This window comes from Stereum hirsutum (genome assembly GCF_000264905.1).
Source record: "Stereum hirsutum FP-91666 SS1 unplaced genomic scaffold STEHIscaffold_7, whole genome shotgun sequence".
NCBI lineage: Eukaryota > Fungi > Basidiomycota > Agaricomycetes > Russulales > Stereaceae > Stereum > Stereum hirsutum.
The window spans coordinates 411,457-428,488 of record NW_006763137.1 but is presented as its reverse complement, the minus strand read 5'-3'; the positions used below and the strand labels follow the sequence as shown (position 1 = coordinate 428,488).

General features: G+C 51.4%; 6 protein-coding genes across 6 annotated transcripts; 3 read left to right on the top strand and 3 right to left on the bottom strand.

Annotated features, from left to right (window-relative positions):
• Positions 1-196: 196 nt before the first annotated feature.
• On the top strand, positions 197-1,254 carry STEHIDRAFT_147065 (uncharacterized protein). Its single transcript, XM_007304105.1, has 3 exons — positions 197-394; positions 463-617; positions 678-1,254. Exons 1-3 carry the CDS (start codon positions 201-203, stop codon positions 1,061-1,063), a joined length of 735 nt encoding a protein of 244 aa, XP_007304167.1. The 5' UTR covers positions 197-200; the 3' UTR covers positions 1,064-1,254.
• A 186-nt stretch (positions 1,255-1,440) lies between these two features.
• On the bottom strand, positions 1,441-3,247 carry STEHIDRAFT_168451 (uncharacterized protein; the record flags this gene model as incomplete). The annotated part of the gene is made up of 4 exons (XM_007304104.1): positions 3,060-3,247; positions 2,907-2,982; positions 2,692-2,848; positions 1,441-2,643 (listed from the first exon to the last, which is right to left on the bottom strand). The coding sequence occupies exon 4, from the start codon at positions 2,629-2,631 to the stop codon at positions 1,441-1,443; it is 1,191 nt and encodes a 396-aa protein (XP_007304166.1). The 5' UTR covers positions 2,632-2,643; positions 2,692-2,848; positions 2,907-2,982; positions 3,060-3,247.
• A 609-nt stretch (positions 3,248-3,856) lies between these two features.
• Positions 3,857-4,870, bottom strand: STEHIDRAFT_57642 (uncharacterized protein; the record flags this gene model as incomplete). Its single annotated transcript, XM_007303939.1, has 1 exon — positions 3,857-4,870. A coding segment is annotated over one exon (1,014 nt), but the record flags the coding sequence as incomplete, so codon positions are not given.
• A 529-nt stretch (positions 4,871-5,399) lies between these two features.
• On the top strand, positions 5,400-9,481 carry STEHIDRAFT_97097 (uncharacterized protein; the record flags this gene model as incomplete). Its single annotated transcript, XM_007304103.1, has 5 exons — positions 5,400-5,459; positions 5,516-5,572; positions 5,670-7,260; positions 7,690-8,622; positions 8,688-9,481. 5 exons carry the CDS (start codon positions 5,400-5,402, stop codon positions 9,479-9,481), a joined length of 3,435 nt encoding a protein of 1,144 aa, XP_007304165.1.
• Positions 9,482-12,041: 2,560 nt separating this feature from the next.
• STEHIDRAFT_57025 (uncharacterized protein) lies at positions 12,042-12,770 on the top strand (the record flags this gene model as incomplete). The annotated part of the gene is made up of 3 exons (XM_007303883.1): positions 12,042-12,226; positions 12,319-12,422; positions 12,622-12,770. The coding sequence occupies 3 exons, from the start codon at positions 12,042-12,044 to the stop codon at positions 12,768-12,770; spliced, it is 438 nt and encodes a 145-aa protein (XP_007303945.1).
• Positions 12,771-13,992: 1,222 nt separating this feature from the next.
• On the bottom strand, positions 13,993-16,231 carry STEHIDRAFT_168449 (cytochrome P450; the record flags this gene model as incomplete). The annotated part of the gene is made up of 13 exons (XM_007304102.1): positions 16,014-16,231; positions 15,718-15,955; positions 15,564-15,650; positions 15,359-15,507; positions 15,201-15,307; positions 15,026-15,148; positions 14,799-14,972; positions 14,726-14,741; positions 14,582-14,663; positions 14,401-14,526; positions 14,324-14,334; positions 14,135-14,264; positions 13,993-14,071 (listed from the first exon to the last, which is right to left on the bottom strand). The coding sequence occupies exons 1-13, from the start codon at positions 16,201-16,203 to the stop codon at positions 13,993-13,995; spliced, it is 1,512 nt and encodes a 503-aa protein (XP_007304164.1). The 5' UTR covers positions 16,204-16,231.
• Between the last annotated feature and the right edge of the window lie 801 nt (positions 16,232-17,032).

Below are 17,032 nucleotides of genomic sequence, written 5' to 3'. Positions count from 1 at the left end.
CATGGTCATCTCTTCGGAAGGATTAGCCCGTCGTGTAGGTTTGCTGCTGGGTTTGAGGCCTATTTGTAGTCGGGACCACACTTCGATCAATCCACGATACGCTCTATTCTACGTGATGAGGTCATCATGGAGCTAACTCATTGATCACTGCAGGTATAAATGCATGGACGTCGTCTACAGCTTTGTCAACGGTCACGACGATGCTGATGATGCAGCCTCATACATTTCTCCTCTTGTCACTCTTTCTCGTGACAGGAGGCGTTCAAGCTCTCCTTGGTCGCTCTCTTGGCTCTAGAAGTGAACGACTGTCAAGTCGACAATCTGGTCCGTACAATGTAACATGGCCGGATTCCTCGGTGACCTGGTTTACAGGTCAGACATACAATGTGACTTGGTCAGCACCTCATCTGTCTCTGTATACTCTGTCGTCGTACTCACATTATCCTCGTTTTTGTACTTTAGGATTGCTCCACATAGCGGACAGGTTTACATCGTCTTGAGTACGACCAGCCACGACATCGAAGTCCCACTCGCGGTAGGCCTCGACGGATATCGCCAGAGCGTCAACATCACAGTCCCGACGAATATCTCCACCGGAGGAGACTACGTGATCTTGCGTTAGTAGTTTCTTTGGCCCTCGAACTGTGCGATCAACTGAGATGACTTTGACCATGTAGTGGCGCAAGGCAACTCGACCGCGCGTCAGTCTTTCTGGGCTCAGTCAGCACCGTTCGGGATCGGAGAAGCTGCCACGACGTCAGCCGCGGCCGGTCTGACATTGGATGGGAATAGCTTTTCGTTTTCGTCGACGCTGGGTGTGGCGACGACGCCATCTACACCAACACCAACTCTTCCGCTGTCGGTGTCCGCACTTAGCGGATCACCTATCGGAAGCTCATTATCGGGAAGCGGTACGACTGGTAGTGCTTCGTCAGTCGCATCGCCGCCGTCGTCATCAGCTTCGACTTCTGGGGACACATCTGCTGCTCGCAGTCATTACAGTGCAGGGACCTTGTGGTCTGCTATATTTGGAATGATGTTTGCGGTATTGGGCTTGATCTGAGGGGAGAAGGGTTCACGGCGAGGATCATGCAGGAAGCTATGCGGACTTGGGGTCATGATTGATACTCATCGTACTAACCATTTCATTTTGAGACATACTAACGACTATCTTTGTACGATGAATGGAGAGGACACTGCTACGTTGTATTTTACTATTCATGGATGAATAACGAACATGACTCTGCAATTGGGCGTTCCGCCACGGTGCGAAGGATCGGAGAACGAAAACAAGACAGTGGACCAACATAATACGGTCTGATGCTGCGCAGGTGCTGTACAGAGGTGCAGTGCTGTAATTCGGGGACAGGGAGAGTTGAACGTCAGGGAGAACACGTAACGGAAGGGGATAGAAAAGAGAGCATAACTTACGCATGATGCTTATATCCTTCGTCGCTTCGCTGGTCGGTCCTCTGAGGCTGGGGCTAGCATCTTTTTCGGCCGCTTGCTGAGCTCTACCGCCACCTGTTCAGATCGGTAGGTTAGAGTCCACGTAGGCCAGAGAGGCAAAGAATCTGGACGCCAAGAGTGGTGCGAGGAGTGAGGCGGCTGCGCTGAGGGCTCTGCAGAATAATTGCGCGAAGTAGAGTTTGCCTTGGGTCCTAGCGGCTTTGTGGGTTTGACGGCACGTATCCAAGTCCGTGTCCAGGTGACGATATCAACCTCTTGCAAACGGTCTTGCTCCCTCTTCCTTTGCCTCTCAGCATCTCTTAGCTTCTTCGCTTGTGCCAACTCGTGATAATCAGGCCGGAAGGCTAGATAAGGGTCTGGTTTTGAGATATTCGTGTTGTATGAATTGACGCTACCGTCGTTCTTAGTGCAGATGTAGTCATCGTGGATGAACTCTCGCTTGCCACAACGCGTATACCAGATGCCCTCGGAAGCGGATGAGACGCAAGAGCGAGTGATTTGTTCGTCGGGCCACCAGTGGAACTCGCCTGAAGAAGGGATGCCTAGAGGTTTGCGTGATTGAGAAGCGTTGGATTCTGTTTGAGGTTCGGAACGATAGTCAAAAGACTGAGCGTGAATGAAGGCCGATCTAGGGACAGGAGGATCACGGCGTGGTTTTGCGTAGAAGGGGTAGAATCTATCGAGTGCGCAGTAGCGGTGTGGCTCAAGCAAGGGACAAGATTCGGCGGAAGTCGCTGACACTGACGAATCATCGGACAAGACCTTCGAAGAGGATCGGGTAGATGATGCTGAGGCCGACGATTCTGGAACAAAGGAAATGAGGTCTGTGCCTTCTAAAGTGGCCTGATGAGAAGCTCGAACGTGTCCCACATTGATTGCCAGTCTAGGAACTGCCGCCCGCATCCAGCACTCCCATATCTCCCGCGCGAGAGCGACATGCTCGTGAACATGCACAGGCAGGTCGTCCATGTCACTACGAGCGAGCTTCGAAACAGCATTGCAGATAGCAAGATATGGATGCACGTGGGAGCGCAGAGGAGGAATAGTGTCAAAAGGTGCCTGATATTCGACACAGTTGAATGAAAGGGGATGATGGTGCCGCACTATGGAATGCGAGTCTGACAGGTAGTTGATGGGTATGAATTGGAAGTCGCGGATCATGGGCTTATAGAGCTGTGAAACCAATGAGACTCACGTTGGACATCAAAAAGCAAAGCGCACCTTTGTCCAGTTTGACCATTTAGGCCGACTCCGCCTGCATTCGGTGGTCACGCTGATGTGTATCTCTCGGAGGATATGTTCGGGAGGAAGGTCCAATCGATGTTCGGGAGGAAGGTCCAATCTTTGTCACGAAAGTTATGTAGTATATCGATTCGAACTTTCATAAAGTAGATTAACGTCGTGGAATATACGAAAGACCCTCAGCAGTTACTCACGATAGAAGATGTTGTTCGGAGACTTCAGATCTATCTTGAATCCTCTTTGACCCCAGACATGGGCAAGGCGAAATTCCTGGATGCCCGAGTATGAAGCTTCAGGAGATGTATTCCATAGTACTGCATTGAGACGGAACGAGAGCAATTACTTACAAGACTCGTCGATAGTGTGTCTGGTTCCATCAAGGCAGCTTGGAAGAGTGAACGAGCCGGGGTACTAGCAGAAGTCAGGAGGCACCATGGCTTTGGAGGTTCGCAGAGCTCTTCTGACCGAGATACCGAGCTGGGGCGGCTGAAACTAGACATGATAGTGCGTACAGTTCAGAGAAAGGTGCAACCAGATGAGAGTGAGGGGCAGGGTGTTAATATTTTCGACGACAAGGGACAATGCGTTGTTCCGGAAGTTGCCTTGACACGAGCCGAACAATCGGGTCGCTTGTTCAAAGCAATTCTTTGCTTGTCGTCATTTTTCACTCTGAATTTTGCAAAGGCACCCTCCTTGCGCTGCACGGGACAAAGTCACCTACTGTAACTAATGTTATACTGGCTTCGAGATCAGTGACAGCTGAACTCGCGCACATCCAGGACCAAACCTTGACCAAACCCCCGCTACTTAGACTCCCCTCGCACTCAACTCGCACTTCCGATGGCCTGATCCTCATCATCCGAGTCAGTCGAGCCCTGGCTGCTTGTTAGCTACGCTGTCGCTACACGCTAACCCGCTAATCCAAAGAGCAACTGATTCAGAAAGGTTTCGAGGTCGTTTTGGAGGATACTTTTTTTTTTTTTTTTTTTTGGTGGAGCTCCATCTCTCGCAGCCGCCTAAGCCAGCCCGAAGAGATGTCATATGCTTGGTGGCAGGTATTTGCACCCCGCGAACTTACCTAACACCCTGAGGAAATGCTACTTGCACGCCTGCTAGTCGCAGGCAGTGTGGGACTTGCCCGTCATCAACGGTTCCTCCCTGGTCTCCAAGGAAGTATACCCACTAAAACCCCAGACTGCCGGAGCCAGTCCTCCGGCAGATTTTTCTCGTTCAAGAGCGTACCGCCCCAGGTCTGGAGAACGATACTCGGTCTCAGCGCTTTTGTTCCGAAGCGTCGTCTGTTCGTAGCCACTCTGTCTAGGTCTAGGCGGGTGTTCATGCGCGCTACCCACCTGTCGTGGATCTCCTGCTCTGAGAAGTTCTCTCCGTCTTCCTTTGTGATCCTTCTTTCACACCTCAGTACCCAGATAAGGTGTGCAGAGCTCGTTACTAGGATCTGGAAGAAACGGTTCGCCCCTGGACGCCGTTTGCCCCGTTCAGTTTTGAAGTTTGCTAGGCCACTTGCTAAGACCGTGCCTATCGTTATCTGGGGCCAAGCTATCCCTTTCTTCGCGCAGAGCTCTCTCGCCAGGCTCCATATTTTCTCTCGCTCTGGGGCTTGGCATTCTTCTAAAATGTGTCGCATGGATTCTTCATCACCGTCGCACATGGAGCAGCGGCCACGCAGTTCGTAGCCTGGTATGTTTTCCCAGTACTTTCCGATCTTGTAACCATTGTGTACAGTGCGATACAGGAAAATTCTTTCCTTCTTCGTGAGGTTCTTGCTCCGGATGGATTTGAAGATTCTCGCGTCTGTGGGGAGGCCGGCACGGAGATGGTCGTGCGCCGCCCACCTCCCAATATCGAGGTTGACTGTCGTTGCCGTCTTCTGGGGTTTTTTGTATCGTCGTTTAATCTCCTGGGTCAGTATCGCCTGGGTGGCTGTTGTTAACTTTGCGCCTGTTAGATTGAAACGCGGGGGGATGCGAATCCTTAGTTCCGGGTCTGCATCTGCTTCTGCGCCCGCTCTGGCAAGGCGGTCTGCGCCCTCGTTGCCTTCGATCCCGCTGTGGCCCTTCACCCACTGGAAAGTGGTGATGCTACCCCGTCGTCTGAGGGCGGCAGCTGTAGCTCTAAAGAGTTCGGAGTTTGAGACCCCGATCCAACCTTTGTCCTCCCATGCCGATAGGTGTTTTGTGAGCCCGTCTATGGCATAGAGGGAGTCGGACTTGATGTGCAGGGGGGCCGATAGGGGTGCGGTCGTGGCTACATACCATATGGCCAGGACCTCCCCTGATTTTTTTTTTGGAGGATACTTTAGTACCGCGTCATGACCACCTTCCGAATAGGATCAGTGTTGCTGGCAACCGCCACCACGACCGCATCACGAGCTCACTTGACAATCATGTATATAAAGCGCCGCCAATGCCCACCCTCTTCTTACCGCGACCTTTCAATACCCTCTAAATTCCCTTAGGTACGTGCTTACTAGCTACCTCTTTTCTGTTCTCGGTACTGGTATGCTCACTGCATCTAAAAGGGTTCGAAGTTTATCGGCATGGAGAAATCATCCCAGGAGCTCATCGTAGGCTTGGAGAGGACTCGATTTCAAGCAGTACTATGACCCTTTTTCTTTTTTCTGTGATATTCTTCGAACTAAATTCCATCGTTCCATACAGGGCCAAAATATGGCCTCGTCTCCCAACAAGGACGCAGACGTAGATGCGAGACCTTTGCAAGATATGCAGGTTTGTTGCTCTGGAATATCGATATAATAGTTCTTTGCTCATTCTTCCTACCAAAGGATGGTCACCCTAACGACACGAGCTCACGCAGCGTTGAGGAGGTGGGAATTGTTGAAGTGCGTCCAACTTGGTCCTTCGTGACGTCCATATCGGATCACTGACCATATGCTTCTCTACTCACGTCTGCTACAAAATTCTTTGTTTGTGGCCCAGGACTCCGAAGAAATCGCGATGTACCGCAGTGCGGTTGCGTCTCTGCCAGACTCACACGAAAACTATCACAGGTTCTTCGGCGCGTTAGGAGAGGCCCTGTTCCGGCGATTTTTATCTCTCGGTCATTCACAAGACCTGACAGAGGCCTTGTCTTACTATCAGGTCGCTGCAGATCTTTCAGCGGAGCGATCTCTCCTCGACGATCAGAGGACATACACGAACCTTCTGGTGGCCCGTTTACAGGTCTCTTTCGAGCATTACGGCGAACTTGCCGATCTTGACCATGCCATAGACACTCAGCGTGGCCTAGTCGATAGGATGCTCAACGACAGCTCCGACAGAGTCGCATGTCTCCATGATCTTACCAACCTGGTCTTGAGACGATTCAGGGTTACCGGTAACATATCCGACCTGGACGAGGCAATCGTTACTTGCAGACAAGCAGTCAAACATGACCAGTCAGGTAACCTGCTCCCTCTTCACGCTCTCGGAAAATCATTGTTCGATCGCTTCGAGCTCACAGGCAATATAAGCGATCTTAACGAAGCCATATCAGCTATGCTGAAAGCGAGCGAGCTCGGCACCCAGGCTGGATACGCGATCACACCTACTCTGCTGAGCCACCTCAGTATCTGTCTACAGACAAGATTCCGAATCCTCGGAAATCTTCCAGATATCAACAATGCAATTCTCGTCAGCACACTCGCTGTCAAGCATACTCCCATCTCTCGCTCGTCCGACCTGTCGAAGTGCCTCACCCATCTCGGGTCCTCATTGCAGAGACGATACGAGCGCTTAAGAGATATAGCCGATCTTAACAGAGCCATCACCGCCAAATCGCAAGCCCTCGTATTCACACCAGATGGGCATCCCGACAAGCCTGGCATGCTCCAAAACTATGGAAATGCTTTAGTGCTTCGCTTCCAGCGTCTGGAAAATATCTCTGACCTGGAGGAGGCCATCTCTTTCCAGTCACGGTCCATTTCTCTCGTCTCAGATCAAGACGAGCGGAGGCCTACCTTGGTGGGTAGCCTGAGCAGCTCGTTGGTGGCGCGCTTCGAGCATGCAGGTGACATGTCTGACATAACCCAGGCCATTTCGATGCAAAAGCAGGCCATGACACACATCCCAGATGGTCATATAGACAATGGCCCTATGCTCAATAATCTTGGGAATATGTTACTTCGTCGATTCGAGAGCTCGGGCAGCCTTGATGATATCGAGGATAGCATCCACGCTCATAAACAGGCAGTCGCACTCGCTTCGGAGAACCACGCAGTCCAAGCCACTCGGTTAATACACCTCGGAAACTCTCTCCTCACCCGTTTCGATAGCTTTGGTAGCCTCTCAGATCTCGACGAGTCCATTTCTGCTGGGCTGCAAGCCGTGACAGTTGCTCCGGAAGATCATGCGAATAAATTCGCCATGCTCAATACCCTTGCCGCCGCATTCGGCCATCGCTACGATCGTCTCGGAAACATTGGCGATTTAGACGAGGCTATAGCTGCTCAAGACCAAGCCTTACGACTCATCCCCGACGGGCATGCCTTGAAGCGCGTGATATTATTTAACCTCGCTCATTCACTAGGCCGTCGATCTACACACCTTCAAAGCCACGCCGACAACGAGAAGGAGATCGACGCAATAACGCAAGCGATAGATCTTCTTCCTAGCGAGCATGCAGACACGGCATCCTACCTGAGCTATCGTGGCATCGCATACTCGAGACGATTCATATACATCAACGACGCGACAGACGCAGACCGTGCCATTTCTGACCATAGAAAAGCTGTCGAGCTGACACAAGACGGAGGTGTTCGCCAAGCTGGGTGGCTGAACAACCTTGGTAACGCCTTGATGACACGGTTTTTGACCGCGAAAAAGGTCGATGATATCCAAGAAGCTATTGCTGTGCGGACAAGGGCAGTCCAACTCATCCCCGATGGACACGCCATGGAAGTGACCTGTTCCATAGGCCTCGCGACCGCAATATGGTCAAAGGTCTCCTATGTCACAGAAGATGTCGCTAGGCTCGACGGAGCGATTCGCCTCTATTCCAAGATCGCGTTATCTCGAACAGGACCTGCATCGCAGTTGCTCGATGCCGCAAAGTCTTGGGCCGGGTGTTACTCTCAGCGTTATGGCGAGTCTTCACTTGACGCTCACAAGGCTATTCTAGCCTTGATCCCACGGGTAGTCTGGTTAGGGACAGGTATATCGTCCCGTCTCGAAAGCCTCCTATCATTAGGCGATGTGGTCAACAACGCAGCTTCAGTAGCTTTTCAGCTTCAAAGATACGATCTTGCGATCGAGTGGCTCGAACAGGGGAGATCTATCGTATGGGGTCAGATTCGTCGTCTACGAAGCCCGATGGACAATTTGCGCAATGCACATCCAGGCCTTGCCGACGAACTCATGCAGGTCTCAAAGAACCTTGAACAGGCCGCGGACACACAGCCTTCAGAGATGTTTATCCCATTATCCGGGGATACAAACAAGGGGGCACTCGAGAGAAAAGCTCAGGCTCATAGGAGGACGGCTGAGAGATACGAAACGCTCTTGGAGAACGTCCGTCAGCTCCCAGGCTTTGAGCAATTTTTACAGACAAAGCGACTGTCTGAGCTCCAGTCTGCTGCCGCGTTCGGCGCCGTGGCCATGGTCAACGTTCACACATCACGCTGCGACGCTGTCGTTCTCCGAGACTCGTCTTCAGCCCCTACTCACGTCTTTCTCCCTTCTTTGACGTTCGAGATTGCGCAACAGCTCCACAAGGACTTTTCAAAGATTCTCGAGTCAAACGGTGTCCGTTTCCGAGAGTGTCATGAAGACGCACGGCATCTGGGGAAGGAGGGCAAGAAGGACAAGGGAAGGAAACCGAACATGATTCGCATCTTGGCCACTTTATGGACCAGCATTGTGCAGCCAATTATTGAAGCTCTTGAACTCCAGGCAAGTGAATTCAGGAAGAATATGACCTTTATATCCGAACTAATCTTTGGCTCGATCAGACACCTGCAGTACCGGATATCAGCTTGCCACACATCACTTGGTGTGTGACGGGGCCTCTTGCGTTTCTTCCACTTCATGCAGCGGGACTGTACGACAAGGCAGACGGACCGAGAGTATTCCGACATGTCGTATCATCGTACACACCCACGCTCACAGCTCTTGTCGAGGCATCCCAAAGACCATCCGCACCGTCCGCACGAATCTTAGCAATCTCTCAACCTAACACGCCGCACCACAGTCCACTCCAGTCCACTGTCACAGAGATAGAAGCGCTGAAACAACACGTCGGGGAACGCGACTTCAAGTGGCTCAATGCAGAGGAAGCCACAGTCGAAGCAGTTTTAGGGGAAATGTCAAACTGCTCCTGGTGCCACCTGGCGTGCCATGGTATCCAACGTTCGGACGACCCTTTGAAGAGTTCATTCGCTCTTCACGACGGCTACCTCGACCTCGCAACGATCATGTCAAAGAGATTTTCATCTGCCGAGGTCGCGTTTCTTTCTGCGTGCCAGACAGCGACGGGCGACGAGCGACGACCCGAGGAAGCGATTCATCTCGCGGCAGGAATGCTCATGGCAGGCTTTCGGACTGTGTTTGGAACGATGTGGTCAATAGGAGATGAGGACGCACCGGTTATCGCCGAGCAGGTTTATGCGTATATGCTGAAGGCTTCGGATGGTGGGGATCGGGTTGGAGGCGAACAAGCGGCGTATGCCCTTCATCGTGCCGTAGGTCGTCTTCGTGAAGGGGTGGGAGAGGAACAGTTCATCAGGTGGGTTCCGTTCATACATCTGGGTGTATGAGATGTGGAGAGACTGGCCGATGTGGCTGGTACGTGTACATTCAGGCCATGGACTAAAGTTAGGATGAGTGATGCACTAAATATCTTGTTCCTATTTAAATGTATGGTGCTCCTGGATTTTGTCAGTGAATGATTTGATGTTCTTGTGAGCAGACCTCACACAAACATACCACAAAAAATTGCTCGAGCTGAGAGGAAAGAAAATTTCACGTACGGGGTAAACAAAGGGCAAAGAACATACCGGGAGCGCGATAGAACTCTAAATGAATAGCATGTCGTTGGGATGAATATTTCGACAGAACGTGGAGCGCTTTGATGCCTTTGACCGTGCGAATATATAAATTGGCTCATGGGAGTTCGGCAGAGTTCGGCAGATGCCGCCACCTCCTCGCTCAGCCTAACACAAACTGCTAGACGATCACAAACTACTCTTCCGCCCTCTTCCAACATCACATCGCTTCTCAAGACACCAAGGAAACTACTCAAACCCAACAATACATTACATTTCTGCGAAATATAGCAGGAGATGATCGCGTACACGAAGTCTGAACTTCAGGAGAAGCTCCAGGTGCGTCCTCGTACATCTGTACATCTACCAACCTCAGTGTGTCATGAGAATTGGGATCATTGTTTGTCGCGGAGAATGATGGGCGGTTTGTTGAGGAAAGTCATATCTTGACGCAGGTGATCAATCACGACCCTCAATAAAAGTTGAGGTGGCGATGGTTGGATGACATCCCTCTGAACGCAAAAAAATTATGTCTCGTCGAACGGTTCTATGGGTCAAGTTGGGATATGTGGTCTCCGTTAGCGGTATATTCCTCGTGGTCCTATGCTGGGATCGATGGTAGTCGTACTCAACGCCATGCCATTTGTGACGCCTCACAGCCCTCTCCCGGCGCTTACGCCCTCCCGCCACCCTCAACTGCTCTGTATATAGCTCATTCTAATATTTCCTTGGATTACAGGAAGAATACTGTCCGCCGCTGGACACGACACTTCTGGCGGCACTCATAGCCGACCTCTATCTCGACGCCGATCCACCATCCCAAGAGCAAATCGATACGCTTCGTCAGACCCTCTCTCTCCTCGCCAATCAAGCTGACCAAGACGATCTCGCCGCCGCTTTTGCCAAGGATGCTCGTATAATCGATGACGACAGCGCGCGTAGTAGCACCCTCGACGATAGCTTGCCAGCTTCAGCCACGACTTCGCCCACTTCAGGCTACTCCGCGGCTTCTAAATCGACTACTACACGCTCCTCACCTCCTTCTGAAGGCAGCAGCGCCTTTGGAGCCTCAGATGCTTCTTCGCCGCTTGGTTTCCTCCGCGCGGCTTTTCCTCACATTCCTGTCAGTCGACTCAGGCGTGCCCTCACGGACGTCGGATACACCTCCCCTTCTTCCTCTCAAGACGGCGAAGCCGATGGATCTGGCGTTGAGTTTGATCTGGTAGGGGTGATTGAGGGGCTTCTTACAAAGGAGGATCTGAAGGATCTGGAGGAACGAGGACTGGATGCTCTGGAGGATGACGTGCCCTACGTCGCCCCCGAGACAATGCCCGCGAAGAGCCCAGGTTGGGACGTGACGCAGCAGAAGAAGAAAGGCAAGAAGAACAAGGGCGTGAAGCTCTCTCTGAATGATGTCCGCCAACAGCACCATATTCGTCCTACCATATCGATCGGGGCCAGTACCAGTCGCATCAAGCCAGCTCCGGATCCCTGGACCCAACTCTCATCACTTTCATCACACTTATCCTCACTCGTCCCATCGCACCAGCCTTCGTTCTTCCAATCATTCTTCCATAAGCAAGGTGTCGCATCGGATAGCAGCGCCCTCGCCACACCGGCCATGGCCATCCGTACCGCACTCTCGACTATTGCTCACACCGATTGCAAGGTCTCTGCATCTTCTGGCGAAGGCGACCACGACCTAAATCCGGAGGCCACCATCTTGTTGTTCAACCTGACCGGTATTATCCGTTCCAACCCCTCCTTCGACACACTTTCGTCCTCGACGCAATCCCAGCTATTCACGGATGCACTCCTCGCCATACGCGCCACGAACGCCGATCCAGGTGCGAGCCTCGACATTCCCTGGCTCCTCTGCGAACTCGACCAACAAGCCGAAGCCGAATGGACGCTCAGCCCCACCACTCCAGGCTACAACAACGGTCCCACCTCGCCCCTAGTCACCGGCAAGCCCCAACAGCCAGCGAGCGCACTCAGCAAGTCAAAGCACCTGCAGCAATTGCCCACTAGGCCACCGAGTATCCCGGACCTAAAACAGCATGCGGCGACGAAACAAGGGAAGGAGGCGAAGGTTGTTCCGCCCGTGAACCCGTGGTCGACGATCCCGCTGAAGAAACTTCCTCCTGGACCTAATCCCCTTGCGGCTAATATTCCTGCTTATAACCCGTTGAACGGCGTCTCCGCGAAGAAGTTACGAAAGCTTGCGGCGAACTCTGCGGGCGAACCCTCTTCTGCTGGGCCTGCAGCGACATTCGGGCTGGCACGTATCGATCCAAAAGAGGCACAAAAGCAGAAGAGGAGGATGGATACGATGGACGACCTGAAGCAGAAGAGACACGATGCGATTGTGAGGGCTGGAAGAGCTTGGATGGGTGGAAATGTGAAGAATAGGGGTGGCGAGGTCGCGATGTTTTATGCGGAGCAGGCGAGGGAGCTCCAAGAGCAGGTGAAGAAGGAGGCGTTGGGTGCAGCGAGGGACAAGGTCGAGGGTACTAGGTACGTTTTATCATCATCCATCCCATTTTCCCTTCTTCCCCTCTATGCGTGGGGCATTGCAATTGCTGATCTAATCATTGTGTACCGCGTAGGGTCACTGCGGATAATGGGACAACTGTGGATCTACACGGGACTATTGTTTCTGAGGCCGTGACGATCGCGAAAGAGATCCTTGCTGAGCATGGCGCTACGTCCGGTTCGTTGGTCCATCCTGTCATTCGTCCTAGGCTTTTCTTTGCTAACATCTCGAAACTTGTCTCCCTCTGGTCTTGCTTCTGCCGATTCTGTCTATTCTTCTTCTTACTCTTCGCCGACCTTGTTCCTCTCGGCTACCTCGTGCTCTTGTACCTGCTCGTGCTTCCCCCTTGACTGGGATTGGACCACTTCCAATGCAGCTCGTCCGCTGAAATTCATCACCGGACGGGGAAATCACTCTGTCGGCCGTGTTGGAGTCTTGGGTCCTGCCGTACGGTCTGCGCTTGTCGAAGATGGCTGGAATGTTTCTACCTGGGATGCTGGCCTCGTCGTCCGTGGACGAAGGTGAAGCTCGTAGGCGCTTGTGGACGATACTCTATGCTCCATTCGCACTCGCTCACCCTTACCATGGCAAACTTATCTCGTCCCCGTTCCCATGGTTCACCGTCCATGTCACGCTGTAATATGTCGCACCGCCGCACATCCGCCTACAAGAGACACTCAGCTCTTTGGCCCCTGTCCGTTCTTTCTCATTCGTTTGGTTTCCATTCGACTATACGCATATATCTCCTGCATCTCAATCCTTCCCAGCCTTTTTCTCTTGGATCTATTTATCCCCTCTTGCACGGACAATGCACTGCAGCAACATTGTAGCCTTTAGCCATCCCCGACCCATCCCGGATCCATATCTTATTCATCTGTTGTATACTCGCCTCGAACGTTGGTTGTGTTGGTGCAATGCGTTGGTGCTTCGGAGGGTGACTTGTTTGTACGTCTTGGTTGCGCTTCAGGTTGATGGAGGGTTTCTTGTCACAGCACGTAGAGGAGACGAAATGTGGATGCGCTGTGTAGGTGAAGATGGTTTCTGCTGTACCAAGATGGGGTGTTTGTCTATATATAATCCCCGACAGGTGACTCCGTGGGTGTCTCTTTCCGCAGATATTATGATGAGGCCGAAGATCTACAAGGCTTGGACTTGTCAGGACTTGTCCCAGGCTGAGGGCAGGGCCACAAGCGCCCACGCCACCTTCAAGTCTAAAAATACCCAACAAAGACACATAACTTAAAAAGGAAGGTCGAGTCAGTGTCGTGCCGTGTCCTCGAAGTTCTCGCGAACTGCAAGTCTGCGCTGGTTCGAACCACTTACAGAGAGGCAGCCGGAACTCCCATGAGATTCACATCGATCCTATCACGTCGTTCAAGTCTGTATCACATCGAGTCCTCCGCATGGCGCACATCCGGTTTCATAGTCAGGGAGTTGTCTTCATTGTTTTGTTGCGGGGATTTACTCCCCTGGACATTATGCCTCGTGTTCTTGGACAACAATTGCCCTCAATCAATGTGACGTCTAGAGAGAAATTCTGGTCATGGGACGGCTGGCTATGCACTCGATATCCTACATAATCGGACTGATCCATCCATAGGAAGACAAAATATACGTCTAGAAACAATCTTCGCATAAGCGGGATCGATATAAAACCACATAGGAATCGACATCCTGACTGTACTTGTACACGGAAATAGCAATGGATCCAACGAATACGCTGAGTGCGGCACTTTGTCGTGAAGCACTACACTTCCTCTTCGTTGAGAAGTGCTCGAGCGGCCGCCGAGCGCGGTGTCAAGGCCGCACGGAAAGCCTTTGGGCGACTGTCGAAGAACATATTGAGCCCCTGGTCACTGAGCACAGACAAGAAGGCTTGGATAGCTTACATGAGAACGCCACTCGTGAAGTCGTACTTCGGTTCGCCGACTCCATCGCTAGTCTTGACTTTATTAATATTGTACGTGGCCAGAAGAGTGACCATGAAGATGAAAAGCATCGAGTCCGATAGTTGAGTTCCTAGATGATTATAGTGTTAGCATCCTCGCAAAGATAATTTATGTCGCTATCGTTCGTACCAGGACAGGTCCTTTGTTAAGGTAATCCGAACTTCAGTTCTAGTGATCTAGATAAAGATTGATGATGTCTTGCTCACCTGCGCCCGATTCCAAAGCACACATCGTAGGGATCACGCTGCGCAGGTTTATCTTTTGAGGATATGTGCCTTTCGGGGTCGAAAGTATGAGGGTCAGGATACACGTCCGGGTCGTGAAGAAAATGCCTAGAGAAGCATGTCAGCGGACGGTGTGGAAGCCTCATCTCGGACTAACGCTCACCAAATATTGGCAATTACAACTGATCCCTTTGGAATGAAGAACCCGTTATAGACATCGTCACGAGTCACACAATGAGGTGCACCTATGAGAAGAAGGCATCTTTCAGTAACGGCTTTCGAAAGGGTGATCGTTTTCGCTGCGTACCTAAAGGCGAGGTGTGCTAGGAGATATTATTCGTATAAGTTAGTGGATGAGAATACAGTATAGGTCGACATACCCCCCAACGCAGAACTTCTTTCATGAGACAGACGATGTAGGTCAAGCTCTCTTTGTCGGCCAACGTCGGAAGCCTGTCCGTTCCGACGATTCTATCGATTTCGGCCTGGGCTTTCGCTTGTACCTCAGGATACAGAACCATTGCGAGGATGAACGAATGCATCGCGGAGACGGGCTATATTGCATAAGTTCAGCATCCGCTGTCTGTTACTTGGAGAGAACACTCACCGTGTCAGCGCCTCCTGAATATAAGCTGGACGCGGCCCATTTGATGTTGCTCTCTTCTTCCTTGCTGACTTGACGGCCATCCATGAACCTGCTCACGAGGTTTGGCAGCTTTCTTCCTTCGATCTAGAGTTATCATATGTGAGCCGAAAAAATCCTTTAGGGATGCAGGCATTACCATAGCAGCTTTAGCAAAGCTGTATGAGTCGTCGGTCATCTTATGCAAGAGAGCCTTCCAGCGTTGCGCCTTCAGGTGAAACGGCACCCATCGGGGAAGGAAGCGTACTACACAAGCAAGATAAGTAAAGTGCACAACATTCAGAAGAAAGCCCATACGCATGGGAATAAGATCGACCACAAATGTTCCCGGTGTCAGAAGAATGCCGATTTGGTCGGTAGCGTCATCCGCAGCTCTGACCAGAGCATCGTGTTCATTCTTGACATTATACCCGTGCGATATCATCAATATAATGGCGCCAACACCCCTGCCATCGACCTGGTTAGGATCAAATCGAAACTTTGATTGAGAGTGAGCACTGACTTGCGTATGGGCCCAATGAAATCATTTGGATCTTCCAACAAACGACGTGCGCAAAGGATAGCCTCTCGTTCCATGAAGCCATCGAACCTGCACAAAAATAGTTCATATTTTTCAGTCGAGCGATGAGGAAGTGTAATACGTGAGAAAGCCTTACTCCTGGAGAGCACTTTTGGTCCCAATCATCTTATGCACCATCGTGCGGTACGAACGGAGACGAGCGGCGTAAGGTAGGAGAACAAGGACGTCGTTCCACCCACAAAGGTTTCCGGCCATTGTGTACGCGGGCCTATTGGAGTAAATCGCGCTCCGCTTGTCCATCAAATCGGACACGGCTTCGGGAGAGTTTAGAATGATAAGTCTGGTGCCAAAGGTAGATACAGAGCAAACATCGCCTATCATGGATATATCAGTATGGATTTCAGTGTGGAGATAACATGTAGAGAAACATACCATATTGCTTTCCCCACTGGGCATAGATTTTGTATTCTTTCTCTTTCGGAATATCGAGAATATTCTCCAGGATGGGAAGTCCTGGAGGGCCAGGTGGGTACGGCATTCCACGAGTGCGATGTTTGTGAAGTAGCCTGCTAACAATCAAGGCGACGCCCAAAGCGCAAGTGATGTACAAGAGTAGAGCCATTGGTGGCGGAAGAAAAGTATACTCTTCGAGGTTATCCTCTCAACATGTTATATACGCCTCCAGAGTCCTACGCAAAAGCAAGATATTTACTGGCGGAACAATAAGGAAAGGCACGAACATATCGGATTCAATACTTGATTGGTGCTACCCGGGTACGCAGCCTTTGGTTGTAGTCTTACCTCGAAGGACATATACGCTACGGCCTCACATATGGTCTGAGTTCCTTGTGTCCTGATAGTACAAGGTGCCGGTCCTGACGCTCATGGAACCTGCTGATCAGTGGGAGTTCATAAGGCAGATGGCCTTCGCAAAAGGAATGTCTCTGCTTGTACAGACATCAGGGGTGGTTCTGACACTCTCCGGAGCGGACTATCTATCAGTCCAATATCACTACAGCTCTCACTGACACCCAGTAAATATCCACGTTGCGTCTAATTCCGTCGGAGATCACTCAGTAGGGGACACAACACGATGGGTATCCGCAGGATCTGACATTGTGTCCACGTGTTGATCAGTATGTCCTCCAAGTCAGAAGGATGTCGGTGGACGAACCATACCCATACCTGAGACAGCGCTCCGACCGTTGGCGGGCATCGCATAAGACGATAGGGAAGGAAGTGGAGTCTGTCGTGGTTCATGATTGACAGTATAACTCTCTATTTGATGTTGCCAATCCGATGAGTACATACCTCTTCATGTGTCATAGACGGCTTCAATTCCAGAAATGGCTTCTCTATTAGTATTAGGACAAGCGTGTCATTGGCTGCAAACTCCGATGCCTGCACAATCGCTATGTCAGCCATCAGGACAGGAATTGCAGCCTATACAT

Coding starts and splice junctions, on each gene's coding strand:
- STEHIDRAFT_147065 (XM_007304105.1), top strand. CDS start 201: ATGCTGATGATGCAGCCTCATACATTTCTCCTCTTGTCACTCTTTCTC. Junction 395..462: donor CAGACATACAATGTGACTTG/GTCAGCACCTCA, acceptor TTTGTACTTTAG/GATTGCTCCACATAGCGGAC. Junction 618..677: donor AGGAGACTACGTGATCTTGC/GTTAGTAGTTTC, acceptor TTGACCATGTAG/TGGCGCAAGGCAACTCGACC.